This window comes from Lissotriton vulgaris, chromosome 2_1, assembly GCF_964263255.1.
Source record: "Lissotriton vulgaris chromosome 2_1, aLisVul1.2, whole genome shotgun sequence".
NCBI lineage: Eukaryota > Metazoa > Chordata > Amphibia > Caudata > Salamandridae > Lissotriton > Lissotriton vulgaris.
This window is the reverse complement of record NC_141687.1, coordinates 1,670,152,465-1,670,171,432: the sequence shown is the minus strand read 5'-3', so window position 1 is coordinate 1,670,171,432 and position 18,968 is coordinate 1,670,152,465. Positions and strand designations below refer to the sequence as shown.

At 49.7% G+C, this 18,968-nt stretch overlaps 1 protein-coding gene across 2 annotated transcripts in view; it reads left to right on the top strand.

Annotated features, from left to right (window-relative positions):
* Positions 1–18,968, top strand: part of RPS6KA1 (ribosomal protein S6 kinase A1) — a 1,033,098-nt gene that overhangs the window by 1,008,147 nt on the left and 5,983 nt on the right. For both annotated transcript variants that reach the window (XM_086957626.1, XM_086957627.1), the window contains one exon: positions 8,902–9,039. In XM_086957626.1, the coding sequence (XP_086813752.1) occupies positions 8,902–9,039 (138 nt within the window). The remainder of the gene's footprint in view (positions 1–8,901; positions 9,040–18,968) is intronic.

Genomic DNA, 18,968 nt, shown 5'->3' with positions numbered 1-18,968 from the left:
AGGCCAGGACTAGAAGGTCTAAAAGCCACCATATAACAGGCCCAGCTGAATATCTGGGGCCTATCACTTACCCACCATCCCAAGTGAATTTGGGAGAAGAGATGCAGCTTGTCTATCCAAAGAGCTTTAAGGAGATGGCTTCTTGCTGCTGTCGAAGACTATTGGATGACCTGCCCGAAGATCTGTGAGAAAGATTACCTTGCTCGTGCAGGGAAGTTGCATGGGGAGGCAGCCTTTTCTCACTCCTTAACACCCAGTAATTAAAGCTTATCATTTGTGACAAACGGAAGAGCTATTCTGTGGAGGAGATGGTGCCGAAAGGCCACTTAGAGCTGCTTGGCAGACTTGGCTCATCCAAACCGACTGCAGTCCATCAAAGTAATACCCCAAGTGTGCAGAGCAAAGATGTGGAATGGTGAGATTATGATAAGAGTCCATAAACTGCCAGGTACGCAGATCTATCAGTGGTCTGAGATGTTAATAGGTACAACTGTGGGTCCCATTGAGGTGAGGATCAGGCACCAAGTTAGGAATTCAGCTGACTGCATTTATGCTAAGCACAAAAGGACCCAATAGCCCGCCTATGGAGATTTAAACACTATTTTCTCCTCTACATTTGGAAAAAAGCAGAGCATCATATGATCAGTCTGACATACTGGGACTCTGTTGAGCCTACCCAACCTATTTCCCCACTGAGAATTGCTTTGTGCCATCGAGATTGAGACTGCATGCCCCACAAAAGGCCTTGGGGCATACAATAAGTCACCAGTGATAGACTAAGGATAGTGTCGGTACAAAATGTGTGTTAATGTGGGGGGGGCAACAGCAGATTTCCTCCCCATATTTTGTAAAACTTTTAGATCTTAAAGTAAGCAACACATTAGAACAGACTTATCTTATGTGTCTCAGAATTGTATCAGCATCTATGACCTTGGTGGAGAACTATATAAAGCAAGTGTTCCCTGCCTACCTGGGATACACAAAACCCTGTCTGGGATGGTGCTAGCACCGCCCCTGACAGGAAACCCTTTGTCCAAGCTCTCCTCGCTGGAAGGACTCCCAGCAGCAGGAGGTCAGACTTGTGTCTGTGGTGGCAGCATCCATTTTGTGATGCTGAGGCTCGAGTTCACTTTAACCGGGGTTCACAGTTACATACATGTTGTGTCCCTCTAGAAGGGTGGAATGCTAACCCCGTCGCCAGAATTGGCGAGGGGTTAGTATTCCAATTCGTATGACACCTTACTCGACATGTTTTGATAAAGCGATACCAAAGTTGGCAAATAACCGCAAGGATTATAATGCACTTAAGAGTATATGGTACGCGTTATCATGGAACAGCTATTAGGACTTGGTTCCGCAAGCTGCAGACTGGCTCAGCTCATGCCAGAGCACCATCTCACATAATTCCAAGCACTCTGCCTTCAGGATTGTCAAGGCCTGCCATAGGAGTGACTGATAGGAATATAAGTCTCCTTTTTAGGGTTAGATATAGGTATACTATATCTAAAGCAAAGGGTGATTACACCACCTTGCCCCAGCTGTCGCGCGGCCAGTTGTGTCAGATTTAGATGGCTAGCCAGGGGTGGCATAATACATGCTGCAGCCCCTGGTAGGCCCTGGGTACACCTATGCCCTGAGTTACAGGGTCCGATAAGGTGGCCCAGTACCAATTGGTAAATGCACCTAAGGTACTCGTGTCAATTTAGTGAGAGAACAGCTAGGCTGTGGGTCTGATTAGCAGGCCCACAGCCAGGGAAGTCGTAAACCAGTGAAGCAAAAAGCAAAAATCTGGGGTAATCATAGGATTGCAGACCCTACTCTCCTACAGGCAACATCAAAGACTGGAGGCCGTGCGGAGACAAAGAGGTGACATGGAGGGCCGAGCACCGCCCCTGCGGCAGAAGAGACTCCGTACTGGCTGCGGGGTCAACACATCGGACCTCCTCCAAGACCCTTCCAGGTGCGCCGTGCTCTGGGGTGAGGGAGTGGCGACCCCCCAACGTTGTTCTGCTGCCAGCAAGGTGGCCGGCAAACCCTACAAACTCCCGATATCGCCGGCAAGTACGGAAATATGCTGAAGCTGCCCGCGGGGCTGGCAGCTACAACAGCCGACACCTTGACATGCCGGTGGAGCCCACAATACAAGACTGGCCCCGATGCCCCACTAGGGTCCCGGATGGACTGCATATCCACGAGCACCCGACCAAAAGACATTCTAACGCCCCTGCCCATCGAACTGTGGCAGGAGGACATTGGGAGGAGAGAAGGCCTCGTCTCCGGAACTTGAGTGCGGGCGCGCTGCCATCCGGACTGGCCTGAGGGCAATGAAGAGGAGAGGGCCGGACGGATGATTGAGGCTTGGGAAGGTACCGCTTAGCAGCTAGCCAGATGGGCAATCACAAAGAGCTGACGTTCAGTAGCAAAGCCGGTTTGTGCTACTGGGTAAGAAAGCTACAGCACACACTGAAAGGCTACTAGATTGTAGAAGAAGCATGTGGCTCGGGCGGCCAATAGGAAAGGAAGAGGGGGGGGGCCCGTTCAGCAGAGACAAGAGTCCGGCAACTGACCGACTCCTCCACCTCACCCAAATAGGGAGGCTTAAACACTGTGAAGAGGTGAGGGGATATTAGATGTTGCGCCTCCATTTGCTTCTTTTCCCCCACCCCAACACAACGGAAAGGCGAGGGGGTGTGGAGGCCGGAGACACCCCGTAGACATTGGGAGGCATAACGGGGGACTGGCAGCCACCGGAGGGGGACTCCGAAGTGAGGGTGCCCTGGAGGCCCCCAAACATCAAACGTGGTATACTACACACCTGCTTGCCAGGAGACATGCAGGGGCGTGTCCATTGTACCACAGCAAGATAATCTTGCCCCTAGATGCACCAGTGAAAGATAGCTCACAATGGCGAGAGATAAAGACCCTAAAGCCACCAAGTATGGCAGAATGGACAAAATACACTAAAGTGATCCTCCCGCCATCGGAAGCAGCAAGTTAGGCGAGCGCCCTGCCAGATAACGCAACCCTTCAAGCGATTCACTCCGCAATAGAGGTGTTGAAAGGGAGAATGGCTAAGTTACAATCGGAGGTGACCCTCCTGCACCAAGACATGCGTAATATCTCCTAGAGGGTGACACAGACAGAACACCGCATTTCCGAAGTAAAAGACACATCAAGCACCCTGCAGAAAGAGGTCATAGGCCTAACAGTGGCACTGAAATAAGTAAACTGGAGAGTAGATGATGCCGAAAACCGGTCCAGCAGGAAAAATCTGCGCTTCATTGGATTTCTGGCGGGCACAGAGGGTACAGACCCTGGAGCGTTTCGGACCACTTGGCATAAAGACTCCCTATCCGCGGCCAAATTCTCAGACTTTTTCATAATCGAGTGGGATCATAGGATGCCAAGTGTGCCGCAACCGCCCGGGGTCCCCTCCCCCACGCTCCCCTGAGACCAATGATTGTGTGATTTCTTAACTTTCAAGAACGTGACTTAATACTTTGGGAGTGGAGAAAGCTTGTGGAACTTAAACGCACAAACTCCAAAGTAATGGTGTTCCCAGACTACTCCCAGGAAGTGCAGTGACTTCGACGCACATTCGACTCTGTCAAAGTTGATCTTAAAGCTCTTCAACTCCAATATATGCTGCTATTCCCCACAAAACTGAAAGTTCTCTTCCATGACAAATCCTACTTTTTTCAGATGCCTGAAGAGGCTTGGGCATGGATAGAGGAGCGCCCCACACTGAGGCAAAACCAAGGGGCAGAAGAACCGCCACACAGGGGCGCCCAAAAAAGAATGGGCCCTAGGCCAAGGAGAGAAAAGGAGATGCCTGATCACAGAGACTCAGGGGAAACTGGCAGGAACCCCGTTTCATACACTAGCCCGGGGTGGGAGTGGGGGTCAAGTCTCAAACACTGAGGAGGAGTCTGCAAATGATGAACCCAGGAAGAAACAACCTAGCGAGCGGGAGTGCAGAACTTCGGATCCGTTGAATGGTGGCAATTCAGCTGATGAAGACCGTGACCACCCGCTCCTCCATATCAACCTCATGGAACACACGAAAGTGGAGACAACCAAACTAACCTTAACACAGCAACGTCCCCGAACAGAGAACGAACGAAGGAGGACATAATCCGGGGCTGACCGGTGGCCGAGGCCGCCCAGAACGACCAGGAACCTCCTCCCCCCACCCCAACCTTCCCCGAGGCAACAGCTACCTCAAGCCACAATTGACATACGGACTAACTACAAATCTATATCCTTTTGTTAATTTAATTCACTGTTTGCATCAGATTGATTTAAGTTAAGGGGGATGAAGGGGGTCAGACCTCTCAGACTATACCTAGGTCAGGATTGTCATGTTGACCATTGGGGACTTTGGCATGGGAAGTGAGAGCGGGGGATGGGGGGGATCTATGGGGGTTATGGGCAACAAATAGTGTTGCCCTGGAGATTATTTACGTTTTCAGCCTGATGCCAGGAACAGCCCACAAACATTCTAGCTTGCTGACCAGCTGCAGACCTCATATGAGCGGTAGAAACAAGATCGCACACTGGTTCAATGGGTGAAAAGATTTTTTCTTTGCTGACATGGAATGTCAACGGAATGGGGAACAAGGTTAAGAGGGGACTGGTTACCAGATACCTTAAGAGGCTTAAACCTGACCTAGTCCTTCTTCAGCAGACACACCTACAAGGTACGTGCTGTACCTTTCTGGGGAGGGGACTTACACTGTGCTTGAGCACACGGGCTTCTCGTCTAGATCGAGAAAAGTCGCCGTACTAGTCAGGGAAACCACGCCCCTTCACATTACCAAGACCTGGATAGATCCCGATGGCACGTATGCCGCAGTACAGGGAATATGGGGTAGGAGGGAACTTATCCTGATCAGTGCATATGCCCCACCCCTATTCAGAGCCACACACTTGACAAACTACCCGAGATACTTCTTGGGTCCGGCCCCTCCACACACACACACACAATGGGTGGCGATTTTATTGACGTACTGGCACCATATGTAGACCGCTTTAAGGTTAATGAAGGGACGCGCATACCTACCCCACTAGCCGAGTTTGTAGACTCAGGGACTCATTGACCTCTGGCTTAGACACAATCCCAGAGTGCGTGGCTACTCATACTTCTCAGAGGCTCATAGAACCTTCTCCAGACTGGACTACCTTTTCGTACCCACCAGTGAGTTGGGCGGAGTTGAAAGAGCAGAGTAATTAGCTAGCGGCATATCTGAACATTCACCTTTGTGGTTGACTGTGGGTGGGAGCACCCGCCAGTTGCTGCAGGGGTGGAGGATGTCTGCATGGGACTTGCACGACCATACGGTAGCCAAGGATGTCTGCACAGCCACAGAGCAGTACTTTCAGGAAAACGAGGGCACAGTGCCCTCTGCAGTAACATTATGGGAGGCATACAAGGCAGTGATGTGGGACAAGAGTGCCAAACAGAATAGCCCAAAAACGAAAAGAAAAGACTTGCCAGATTGAGGTGTTAGTATAGAAACTCATTGACCTAGAGAGACACATTAGTCTCACCCCAGATACTCAACTGCTTCTTCAAATGGTGGTGATGTGAGCAGAGTACTGAATGCCAGTGGAGCTAGAGGTGCGAACCCAACTTCAGTACACGCAACATTGGCTTTACGAATCCGGGTACAGAGCTGGGAAGCTCCTAGTGTGGCTTGGCAACAGGGAGAGAGAGAGGCAAGGTGGGTGGTGGAGATTCAGGAGAACAGGATGGTTCACATGACTGCACAAGCAGTGGCGGATGCATTCGCTCACTTTTACAGCCTTCTGAGGACAGACTCTTAGTGGACAAGGTGTGAATAAATAACTATCTTTGTACACCCCCAAAATTACGCACGAGTAACAAACGGCTTTGATAACGACTTTACACTACAAGAAGTGGCAGACACTATCTCCAAACAAAACTGGGAAAACTCTGGGACCAAATGGATTGCCATTCAAAGTTTTCAAGTGCTACGGCAGCCTACTTGCCCCACACTTTCTGAACATATGCAATGCAGCGTTGGGGGAAGGGATGCTTGCGCCAGACCTGCATCAAGACACCATAGTGGTGATCCATACACCCGGGAAACCCCCTGTGAACTGCAGTTCATATTGTCTGATATAGTTACTTAATGTGGAAGCCAAAATATTTACCTCAATCCTGGTGTCCGGTCTACTTACAGTTATCCCCTCACTGATCCACTGCGATCAGTCGCGGTTCATGCTCAAACGCACCATACGCTTTAACCTCCGTCGCTTGGTTATTTGGCTAGAAACCATTAAAACTAGGCTGGCCTCTCACGCCCTCCTCTCTCTAGATGGCTCAAAGGCTTGAAAAGGAAGACTTAAGCACTCCGGGTACGGCAACAGGATTTATTCAACGCCTACGGCAGAGATGACAGACGTGTTTCAGACAAAAAGTCCTTCCTCAGTGTCAGCAACAAGCTGCACGCCGCTCATTTTTGTAAACGCCCTCATTGAGACAGAGAGCGGACTCAATTTCGGTGCATGCACATTCTGTTAGAAACACTGGTAAAACGTGGCAGCCATTTTACATACTCCCAAATGCAATCATGAAAATAACATTTTGTCATCCGGCTAATGCCTTAAATCTATGATGCATGTTATGTACAGTCTATAAAGGCTAATAACCACTGCCAGATAGCAATACAATATCGCCGTGTATTGGCATTACTCTGGCTGAATTACCAAAAAGAAAGAAAACGTTTCTAGACATCAGATAGGTAACCCTTTGCACCATGAACTGAAACCGAGGGCAAAATGCAATCCAGCCGTGTATCGGCATAGCTCCGGCATCACAAAACATGTGTTCCGGAAATAAATTCACAAGAAATTCATTTGTGCTTCTTAAATAGCACAATGTTAGGAGAGATACAATTTACATAATCTATTAATGTAAGACTAAATAACAATGTTCATAATTCTTGTTTAAGGGTATTCAATACTCGCCGTGTGAGTATACATATAAACAATTGAAAATAGAAATGGAATAAAGAAGAAATGAAAAGCAAAAAAAGAAAATAAAGAGGTCCTGTCTAGCAGAGACAAAATCAGAATCATATGAAGACATTTCATTGCATCAAATGTATATATATATATATAAATATATATATATATATATATATATATATATATATATATCACCAAAAGAAATTATTGTCCGCACTCGCTCAATAAGATAGTTTGGGTTTATTAAACAAGAGACTCACATACAGCCCCCTTCACCTACGCGTTTCGACCGCAGGTCTTGTTCAGTGTTGCCACTATTTCCATTCTCTCTTTTTAACTTGTATACCTTGCCGCCCATTAGCATATAATGATGCATTCTGGATGAGGTAGTTTTTAATAACTATTGGAAACTGAAACTTTTGTAAAGCAGTAAATTCATTCACATTTTGCAATTCTTTAGATCACTAGAAGTCTTATTAAAGATTAACAATCGGTCTAAAATGTGTCCCTTGAAGTCAATATACGTCGAAACGCGTAAAAGGTTAAAGTGACGTTTTTAGTTAGGTGTGATAAAAAAGATCTGATTGTGTCTTAGAACAAAACAAAACCTTAGAAATTCACCTAAGGAAACATGGTTAAGTGAGTAAGTTAGTACCAACATAACGGTTTGAGCTTAAAAAAAACCCACAGAAGTTCACCAGTTATAGTTATCAGAGCTAACTTTAACTTGTGCCCCCGCCGTGCACTGCTTATGACCTCACATATTAAATCACTCATGACGTTCTCTGACATCACTCATATCTCAAATAACCTAATTGATTACATCATTCAAGCTTCTTTTGTACAGTCTATAAACGAGTATGGCATTAGAGGTCTGAAAGTAAGTACAAAATAGCTCAGAATAATATGAAGCATCATTCATGCCATCACACATACAACCCCCTTAGACGAAGCAAACTTCTGTTCATCAATATCAGCAAATTTTATAGCTTGTATTTTCCCAGCAGCTTTTCATTACAGCTGAACTTAATATTAAGCAATTTCTGAAATTTTACCTGCAGCAGACTAAAGATTTCTATAAAACCAATCCGCTCTTCGTAGCCTCTGGCAAGTCTCATAAGAGTAAACCCTTGAAAAAACAAAGTTTGGCAAGATTATTTCTTTCTAGTATCACACTGACACATAATGTGATGGTTAGACCTATTTCAGGCTTTGACCGAGCTCAATCCATTAGAGGTATTGCATCACAGAGAACGCATGCCTTTGTCAAGCACTATTGCTGCTATTTTCAATCCAGAAAATGATTAACAGTGGAACCTATTTGTTTATGGCGAGACTCATTCCTACCTGCCATTTTATTTCTGATATTGCTTTGTTAATCTTAATTGAAGCATGTGAATCTATGAAACATCCAGTGCGGGGGAAGAAAAATGCTACCTCAAACTTCAGTTCTCCAGTATTGGAATCTTTCATAGATTGTCACGCTATTCTCCATTTTACTGTAGACTGGTGATGAGCTTTGAACATATGGCAAGGTTAGAACTCTGGGTACCTTTATATCATAGGCAAAAGTTTTAATCACTTGAGGTCGACAAGCAGCGTATATCCTACAGCTGTTTTCAGTGTCATTGACTGTCTATATTCACTGTTGTTAGCATTGACTACACAGGGTTCTCGGCCTAATGGCAGGGAATAATTCAAGCAGGTGAAAATCAAAGATACTAATGCAGGAGACTTCTAGGCAGAGGTAAGTAACTTTTTTGGTTATTTTTATGGTAACCCTTCAGAAACATACAGCAGTGATTTTGGCTCGGCTTAGTTTGGCATGGCGCAGGATAAAAAAGTTGAATTCCTTGTAAAATGTTAGAACTTTATTACACTACAGCTGACCAGATCTCTTTTCTTTAGGATTTGGTCTCCAAGATGCTTCACATAGACCCCCACCGACGATTGACTGCTAAGGAGGTGCTGCAGCATTCATGGATCACACAGCGGGACTCCTTACCCGAAAGGGAACTGACCCATCAAGATGCCCACATTGTAAAGGTCTGAATATGTGTGGTCTTGTATGCCAGGTTTTACCCTTCATCCCAATCCCTGAAATGCTTCCCCAAAGGTACAGAATACATGAACTGCTCTCCCCCACAGTGAACAACGTGCATGGACTCTGCCCTCAGTGCACTTTTTGTATGTACTCTGTATCGCCCACACTATACCTTCTATATGGACTCTGTCCTCAAGTACAATACACTACATCACAATAAACCTTAGGTATGTTCTGTATTCTCTTGCACTTCCATAATGGACCCTGTGCATATACTCTACCCATTATATCACTGTACCTTATGCATGGAAACGACCATCTCCACAATACATGATCTCTGCCTTTCAGACAATGCACCTTCTGCCTTGATTCTTCCCCACCCACTGTACATGCATTTTGTAAGAAATTGGGTTATTGGTTTAAGGAAAGAAGTACCTGTAGGAGAGTAGGGTCTGCAATCCTATGATCGCCCGGACTTTTTGCTTTTGTTTCACTGGTTTACGACTTTCTCGGGCTGTGGGCCTGCCAATCAGACCCACAGCCTAGCTGTTCTCTCGCTAAATTGATGTGTGTACCTTAGGTGCATAACCTAATTGGAACTGGGCCACCTTGTCAGACCCTGTAACTCAGGGCATCGGTGTACCCAGGGCCTACCAGGAGCTGAAGCATGTATTATGCCACCCCTGGATGGCCATCTAAATCTGACACAACTGGCTGCACGACAGCTGGGGCAACGTGGCGTACTCGCTCGTTGCTTTAGGTATAGTATCCCTATATCTAGCCTTAAAATGGACAACCGAGTTCCTATCAGTCACTCCTATGGCAGGCCTTGACAATCCTGAAGGCAGAGTGCATGGAACTGTGTGAATTGGGCTCTGGCACGAGCCGAGCCCGGTTGCAGCTTGCGGAACCAAGACCCAATGGCTGTTCCATGATAACGCGTACCATATCGGTAACTTCGGTATCGCGTTATCGAGACATGTCGAGTAAGGTGTCATACGAATCGGGATGCTGCCCCCTCACCAATTCTGGCGACGAGGTTAGCATTCCGCCCTTCTAGAGGGACACGACATGTACGTAACTGTGAACCCCGGTTAAAGTTAACTGAAGCCTCAGCTCCACAAAATGGATGCTGCCACCACAGACACGAGTCTGACCTCCTGCTGCTGGGAGTCCTTCCAGCGAGGAGAGCTTGGACAAAGGGTTTCCTGTCAGGGGCGGTGTTCGCACCATCCCAGACAGGGTTTTGTGTATTCTGGGTAGGTAGGGCTTTGCGAGAAGGTGACTGCGGAGTGGCACCCCGGTGCTCACTACACATATGCCGGCTAGAACCAGTTCCAGGGGCGCGCAGCATCCGCAGGCACCATCTAAGAACTCTGCGGTTTGCTGCAAGTCCTTCCTCCGGAATCCGACGACCCAGCTCGACGAGAACCGGCTTCCCTGGCACCTCTGACCTCTACCCACATCGTCAGCTCAGCTGAGATCTGTGGGTGCGACGAGACCTCGAGGGACCGGCCATCATCAAAACCTGCACGCTTTCTTAAACCAGCACGATCACCGAAGGAATCCTCTGGTGAGTGCTCTGGGGTCCCAGAAGCCCCGACCCTGAGCAGCTCCAGCATCGAAGTGCAGTCTCCCAGCATCTCCACGATCTGTGTGGGGCCCTTCTGCTTTGCCGCTCAGCACGTTGTCTGGTTACTAGCCGCTGGCTTGTGACCTCCTTGACGACATCCGACAACCAACGCTGTTGGTCTGGTTGCTCCAGACCAGCCTTTGCCCCTTTTTACGAGAGGAGCACCCCGGACCCTCCTGGTCCACTCAAGACGCTATTTTAGGCCCACCACGTGGCCCTGAAATCTGCCAAGGCTTGTTGCCCCAATCCTGGGCCCAGCGACGCCGACAGCATCAACCTTCGTGGGACAGCTCGCACCTCCATCCTGGTCGCCGACAACGCCTCCTGGTCCGTGAGACTGCAGAGCCTAGCGTCGCCCACTCACCTAGTCGAGGTGACGGCCATCCGGTGCCCTCCTGGTACCCTCTGACTACTGGCTAGTAGTACGAACTTGGTCCCCTCTGCTTTCAGGTATCATCGATCTCTGATCCAGGCTTGGATCTCTACGAACTATTCTTCACTGGTCGCCGGCCAGCAACTCCTTCCTTCCGGCTCCTGGCTCGTCAGCGAAGACCCCCCGACGCCTGTAAGACTTGTGCAGCCGCAGCCCTTGTGGCTAGGTAACTTCGGCATTTCGGTGCCCGCATAGCCTCCTTACTTGAGGGTCCCGAGTCCCTCGCTTCCGACTTGCCTTATCGGGTCCGCCCAAGACCTCTAAACTTTCCGTGCCCTCGGGCACTTGTATTGATTGTGCACTTGAAGTATTTTCCTAAGAGTTTTGTTCTGTGCTTAGTACCCTGTCCTCATAAAGAGTACAGGGCTGTTGTGATTCTAATAAATATACTGTTTATTTTCATAACATTTGTGTGGTGCCCTTTCACTTGGTGTTCAAGGGGTATGTGATGGTATAACAGCTGGCTTAACACGCCCTCTAGAGTTTAGCCCGAAGATTGCTCGTATCCACGCTACTAGGATAGCTGGTCTAAGGTTGACTTACAACCAATCACCATAAGGGTCGTTTGGACCGATGCATAGTGGTCGCTAGAATAGTGAACACTGCATATCGGGCCAACTTCTCACATTGGTGAGCAGCGGTTGGGATTTGAGCTTGCTGTTGTTCTACCACGCGTATCCTAAGAATATCTTGTGAAAGATCGCATAAGTACTTCAGGTACATATAACTTAGCTTAGAATACTGTGAGTTCTACTGAACCAGCTGTTGTAGCTCCTCAAGGCTTAGCACACCTTGGCTACAACTCTTAGCAAGGGATCAGTAGGTAAACACATAGTGTAAATAGATGCATCACTTACACCACACTAGAAGCAGCATGTCAGACAAAGGAGGAAACTCTGAGTCTCCCCTTGTGTCAGTCGACCTTCCACAGGTCACCTCCAGATATGCTGCACTTAGCTTCCAAGAGATGCGACAAATCTGTACATCTCGGAAGCTAAAACAGGGTGCAAACCCTACCATTCCGTTTCTGATTGGTCTCTTGGAGACTTATGATGCAAGGAGGGCGGGTAACACCGACCCTTCTCATCCAGAAGTGTATATGCCCCCCCTCGAGGGAACCCGAGGTGACCCTGACCTTATCCATCTCTCCGCAGAAGGTGAAGAGGAGGACGAGGAGCCAGAGACATCTGGGGACGAGGCAGACAAAGGTCCAGTCATAGTTAGTCAGCTAACCCGGGACAACTTAAGCCGGCACGAGAATGGTACCAGGAGACTCCTGGGGCCCCTCTCAGGCCAGCTTAACATTGGGAATGGACGAGTTAGGTCTCTGTCGAGAGGCTCTAATAGATCCGTTCGAACCAATGGCTCTCGAGGCTCTGCTCGAAGAGGGATGACATCCCCTCAGAGGAGAGTGTACGAAGCGAAGGAGCGGGAAGTCAATCTGCGGATCGAAAGGGAAGAACTTGCCCTGGCCAAAGAAAGACTCGCCTTTGCTAGAGAGCAGGAATTGAGTGGGACCAATCCCACTGGTGGCAGCATTCCCCCACGGGAAAACAGGAGTTTAGACACTAGGCACCTGAGTAAGATAGTGCCCCCCTTTAAGCAAGGGGACGACATCCACAAATGGATTACTGCTTTGGAGCGGGCCTGCACTGTACAGTGCGTCCCCCAGAGTCAGTGGGCAGCTATCTTGTGGCTCTCCTTTGAAGGTAAAGGTAGAGATAAGCTCCTCACTACTAGAGTCGAGGATGCTAACAATTACCAGGTCCTGAAGAACACACTGATTGATGGGTTCGGCCTAACCACTTAACAGTACAGGTTGCTGTTCAGGGATACCCAGAAAACTCAGTCTCAGGACTGGTCTGATTTCGTTGATTGTGCCACTAAGGCTTTGGAGGGCTGGTTGCTGGGCAGTAAGGTTACTGATTACACAGGATTGTATAATTTGATCATGCGAGAACAGATTTTAAACAATTGTCAGAACCAGTTGTTGCATCAGCACCTTGTCGACTCGGATCTGACCTCTCCCCAAGAATTGGGAAAGAAGGCAAACAGATGGGTCAGAACAAGGGTTAAGCAAAACCAGGGCCAGAAACAGGGTGGTCAGAAGAAAGCAGACCAGAAGGGTAAAGATTCGAAAGGGGAACAAACTGACCAGAAGTCTTCGACAGGTCCCCAACAACCCAAAGGGGGGGGGGGGGGGGGGGGGGTCCAGGTTTCCCAGAAAAAGAAGAATCAAGAAGGCCAATCGAAAAGGTGGTGCCAATACTGTAAAAGTAAAACTCACTGGTTTAGTGAGTGCACCAAGAAAGGAGGGCAGACTCCTGCTACTGCAGCCCCTAAGGCACCTGTGCCCCCTAGTACAGCCAGCAGTAGTAGTGCGCCTCCCAAGGGACTAGTTGGGTTAACCTTGGGTTCTGAGGGGTGTGACAACCTAATTGGTACACTCACTCAGGCTGTCCTTGTCTGTAGGGGGGATGTGCACATATCCCCTGATGTCAGTCCCAATGCTTTGGGCAAATACCGACAGACGCCTTTGATCAATGGAAGAATGGCTCAGGCCTATAGGGACACTGGTGCCAACGTCACCATGGTGACGCCTAACTTTGTGGACCCTGGACAAATCATGCCAGGTACAGATTTCCTGGTGACCAATGCCTGCAACGTCACTACCAGTCATAGTTTGGCGATTGTTGCTTTCTCCTGGGGAGGGGTAAATGGCCAGAAAAAGGTTGTTGTTAGTTCAGACCTCCCAGTGGGTTGTTTGTTGGGCAATGATTTGGAGTCATCGCAATGGACGGAAGTGGAGCACCGGACCCACATGGAAATGTTAGGCTTGCCAGCGCATGTGCTTGCTGTGACTAGGTCACAGGTCAGACGATGCCCCACTGAATCGGTGCTGGATCCTGGAACAATGGACCAGACACCTCCCAAGAAGAAGAGCAGTCTGGTTAAGGCCTCGCCTTCCCCCTTGCCCCAGGTCGAGGATCAAGTCTCAGAGGCTGACCTCCAGGAATTGCGGGAAACTGAACCTAAAGAACTCGAACTTGATCAAGTTGAGTTTCTGGGTTCAGGGGGACCCACACGAGAAGACCTGGGGAAGGACCAGTTAGACTGCCCTTCCCTTGAACCCCTCAGACAGCAGGCTGCTGCTGAGGCTGCTGGGAACGCCACAGGTACCCACAAGGTATACTGGGAGGATGGACTCCTGTACACTGAGGCAAGAGACCCCAAGCCTGGCATGACCAGGAGGCTCGTTATCCCCTTGTCTCAGCGTGGTTTCCTTCTTACCTTGGCCCACGAGATTCCCTTAGCAGGACACTTAGGCCAGACGAAGACGTGGGACAGGCTTGTCTCGCACTTTCACTGGCCTCACATGAACGAAGATACCAAGGAGTTTTGTCGCTCCTGTGTCACTTGCCAAGCCAGTGGTAAGTCAGGTGGCACGACAAAGGCCCCCCTTATACCAATGCCTGTGGTGGGGGTGCCCTTTGAACGAGTGAGGATTGACATTGTCGGTCCAATGGAACCCCCAACAGCATCAGGGCACCAGTTTATACTGGTGGTAGTGGATCATGCCACCAGGTATCCTGAAGCTATTCCCCTTAGGACCACTACAGCACCTGTTGTGGCAAGAGCCCTAGTTGGAGTGTTCTCCAGAGTGGGCTTCCCTAAGGAGGTTGTCTCTGACAGAGGTGCAAACTTCATGTCGAGCTATTTGACTGCTATGTGGAAGGAATGTGGTGTCAACTACAAGTTCACTACACCCTATCATCCACAATGCAATGGGCTTGTTGAGCGGTTCAACAGGACCCTGAAAGGGATGATTCATGGACTACCTGAAAAGCTCCGGCGTAGATGGGACGTCCTGATTCCCTGCCTTTTATTCGCTTACAGAGAAGTCCCACAGAAGGGGGTTGGCGACAGCCCTTTTGAACTTTTGTACGGACATCCTGTAAGAGGACCCCTGTGTTTGGTGAAGGAAGGATGGGAGAGACCTCTCAAAAAGCCTGCAACCAGCATAGTGGACTATGTGCTTGGTCTCCGCTCGCGGATGGCTGAGTACATGGAGAAGGCATCCGAAAACCTTAAGGCCAGCCAAGAACTCCAAAAAGCTTGGCATGACCAAAAGGCTGTCTTGACTGTTTATCCGCCCGGACAGAAGGTGTGGGTGTTGGAGCCAGTGGCCCCAGCAGCACTCAAGGACAAATGGTCCGGGCCCTACACCATCCTGGAGAAAAAGGGAGAGGTCACCTACCTGGTGGACCTTGGAACTCCCCGGAGCCCCCACAGGGTGCTTCATGTCAACAGGCTCAAGGCATATGTCGACAGGAAGGGCATGAGCTTGCTCATGGCCATAGATGAGGGACAGGAGGAAGAGAGTGACCCTCTCCCAGACCTGCTCACTCAGAATCCTGACGATGGATCTGTAGACGGTGTTGTCTTTTGTGGCAGCCTCTCCGAACATCAACAGGAGGATTGTAAACAGGTTCTTCAATCCTTCCGGCATATGTTCTCTCTAACACCCAGTCAGACCAATTGGTGCACCCATGAGGTTGACACTGGTGACAGCTTGCCCGTCAAGAGTAAAATCTACAGGCAGCCTGATCACGTTAAAGACTGCATCAAAAGTGAAGTGCAGAAAATGTTGGAGTTGGGAGTCATTGAACCCTCGGATAGCCCCTGGGCTAGTCCCGTAGTTCTAGTGCCGAAGCCTCACACCCAGGGTGGTAAGAAAGAGATGAGGTTCTGCGTAGACTACAGGGGTCTCAATGCAGTCACTAAGACTGACGCCCACCCAATACCAAGGGCGGATGAGCTTATAGATAGATTGGCGTCTGCCAACTACTTGAGCACGTTCGACCTGACAGCTGGGTATTGGCAAATCAGGTTAGCTGAGGACGCCAAGCCTAAGACAGCATTTTCTACCCCTGCTGGACATTATCAGTTTGTGGTAATGCCCTTTGGTTTGAAGAATGCATCTGCCACCTTCCAACGGTTGGTGAATCACGTTCTCACTGGGCTGGATGACTTCTGTGCGGCGTATCTTGACGATATTGCTGTCTTTAGCTCCACCTGGGAGGATCACCTGGTCCACCTGCGGAAAGTGTTAGAGGCTCTGCAAGCGGCAGGCCTCACTATCAAGGCCACCAAGTGCCAGATAGGGCAGACACAGGTTGTATACTTGGGCCACCTCGTCGGTGGAGGCCAAGTTCAACCACTGGAGAGCAAGATACAGTCAATCAGGGACTGGGCTCCTCCAACCACCCAGACTCAGGTTCGAGCTTTCTTGGGCCTGACTGGTTACTACCGGAAGTTCGTCAGAAATTACGGATCGATTGTGACTCCGCTTAATGAACTGACGAGTAAGAAAATGCCAAAAAAGGTTCAGTGGACAGCGAGCTGTCAAAAAGCATTCGATGACCTAAAACAGGCCATGTGCACGGCACCTATGCTTAAGAGTCCAGACTACTCCAAACCATTCATTGTCCAAACAGATGCTTCTGAGTTGGGTGTGGGAGCTGTTCTATCTCAACTGAATTTTGATGGTAATGACCAGCCCATTGCTTTTATAAGCAGACGGCTGACCCCCAGAGAGAAAAATTGGTCAGCTATAGAGAGGGAGGCCTTTCGCTGTGGTGTGGGCCCTGAAGAAACTGAGGCCATACTGGTTTGTTACTCATTTCAAGATTCAGACCGACCATAAGCCCCTCCTATGGCTAAATCAGATGAAGGGTGAAAACCCCAAACTGCTTAGGTGGTCCATTTCCCTACAGGGGATGGACTTCACAGTGGAGCATAGACCTGGCACTGATCATGGCAATGCAGATGGGCTCTCCAGGTATTTCCACTTAGAACAAGAAGACTCACCTGGTCAAGGTTAGTTTATTGTCCCAACGTTTGGGGGGGGGGGGTCATGTAGGAGATTAGGGTCTGCAATCCTATGATCGCCCGGACTTTTTGCTTTTGTTTCACTGGTTTACGACTTTCTCGGGCTGTGGGCCTGCCAATCAGACCCACAGCCTAGCTGTTCTCTCGCTAAATTGATGTGTGTACCTTAGGTGCATAACCTAATTGGAACTGGGCCACCTTGTCAGACCCTGTAACTCAGGGCATCGGTGTACCCAGGGCCTACCAGGAGCTGAAGCATGTATTATGCCACCCCTGGATGGCCATCTAAATCTGACACAACTGGCTGCACGACAGCTGGGGCAACGTGGTAACTCGCTTGTTGCTTTAGGTATAGTATCCCTATATCTAACCTTAAAATGGACACCCGAGTTCCTATCAGTCACTCCTATGGCAGGCCTTGACAATCCTGAAGGCAGAGTGCATGGAACCGTGTGAATTGGGCTCTGGCACGAGCCGAGCCCGGTTGCAGCTTGCGGAACCAAGACCCAATGGCTGTTCCATGATAACGCGTACCATATCGGTAACTTCGGTATCGCGTTATCAAGACATGTCGAGTAAGGTGTCATACGAATCGGGATGCTGCCCCCTCACCAATTCTGGCGACGAGGTTAGCATTCCGCCCTTCTAGAGGGACACGACATGTACGTAACTGTGAACCCCGGTTAAAGTTAACTGAAGCCTCAGCTCCACAAAATGGATGCTGCCACCATAGACACGAGTCTGACCTCCTGCTGCTGGGAGTCCTTCCAGCGAGGAGAGCTTGGACAAAGGGTTTCCTGTCAGGGGCGGTGTTCGCACCATCCCAGACAGGGTTTTGTGTATTCTGGGTAGGTAGGGCTTTGCGAGAAGGTGACTGCGGAGTGGCACCCCGGTGCTCACTACGCATCTGCTGGCTAGAACCAATTCCAGGGGCGCGCAGCCCCTGACCTGGGGAAAGCCCGGCAGGGGAGAGGGGTGTAACTGCCCCCCTTCCTGGTCCCACCCCTAGGGCAGGACCTAGTCATGTACCCACCCCTTTCTTTAGGATAAAGGCAGGAGCGGGGACTCTTCCAAATTAGATCATCTTTGAATCAAGAACTACTTTCTACGAAAGGACATTCGAGACTCTTCTCAAGATTTCTCCCTTGTGGCTAAGGAGTAGTCACCCTGCATCCGCAGGCACCATCTAAGAACTCTGCGGTTTGCTGCAAGTCCTTCCTCCGGAATCCGACGACCCAGCTCGACGAGAACCGGCTTCCCTGGCACCTCTGACCTCTACCCACATCGTCAGCTCAGCTGAGATCTGTGGGTGCGACGAGACCTCGAGGGACCGGCCATCATCAAAACCTGCACGCTTTCTTAAACCAGCACGATCACCGAAGGAATCCTCTGGTGAGTGCTCTGGGGTCCGAGAAGCCCCGACCCTGAGCAGCTCCAGCATCGAAGTGCAGTCTCCCAGCATCTTCACGATCTGCGTGGGGCCCTTCTGCTTTGCCGCTCAGCACGTTGTCTGGTTACTAGCCGCTGGCTTGTGACCTCCTTGACGACATCCGACAACCAACGCTGAAGGTCTGGTTGCTCCAGACCAGCCTTTGCCCCTTTTTACGAGAGGAGCACCCCGGACCCTCCTGGTCCACTCAAGACGCCATTTTAGGCCCACCACGTGGCCCTGAAATCTGCCAAGGCTTGTTGCCCCAATCCTGGGCCCAGCGACGCCGACAGCATCAACCTTCGTGGGACAGCTCGCACCTCCATCCTGGTCGCCGACAACGCCTCCTGGTCCGTGAGACTGCAGAGCCTAGCGTCGCCCACTCACCTAGTCGAGGTGACGGCCATCCGGTGCCCTCCTGGTACCTTCTGACTACTGGCTAGTAGTACGAACTTGGTCCCCTCTGCTTTCAGGTATCATCTATCACTGATCCAGGCTTGGATCTCTACGAACTATTCTTCACTGGTCGCCGGCCAGCAACTCC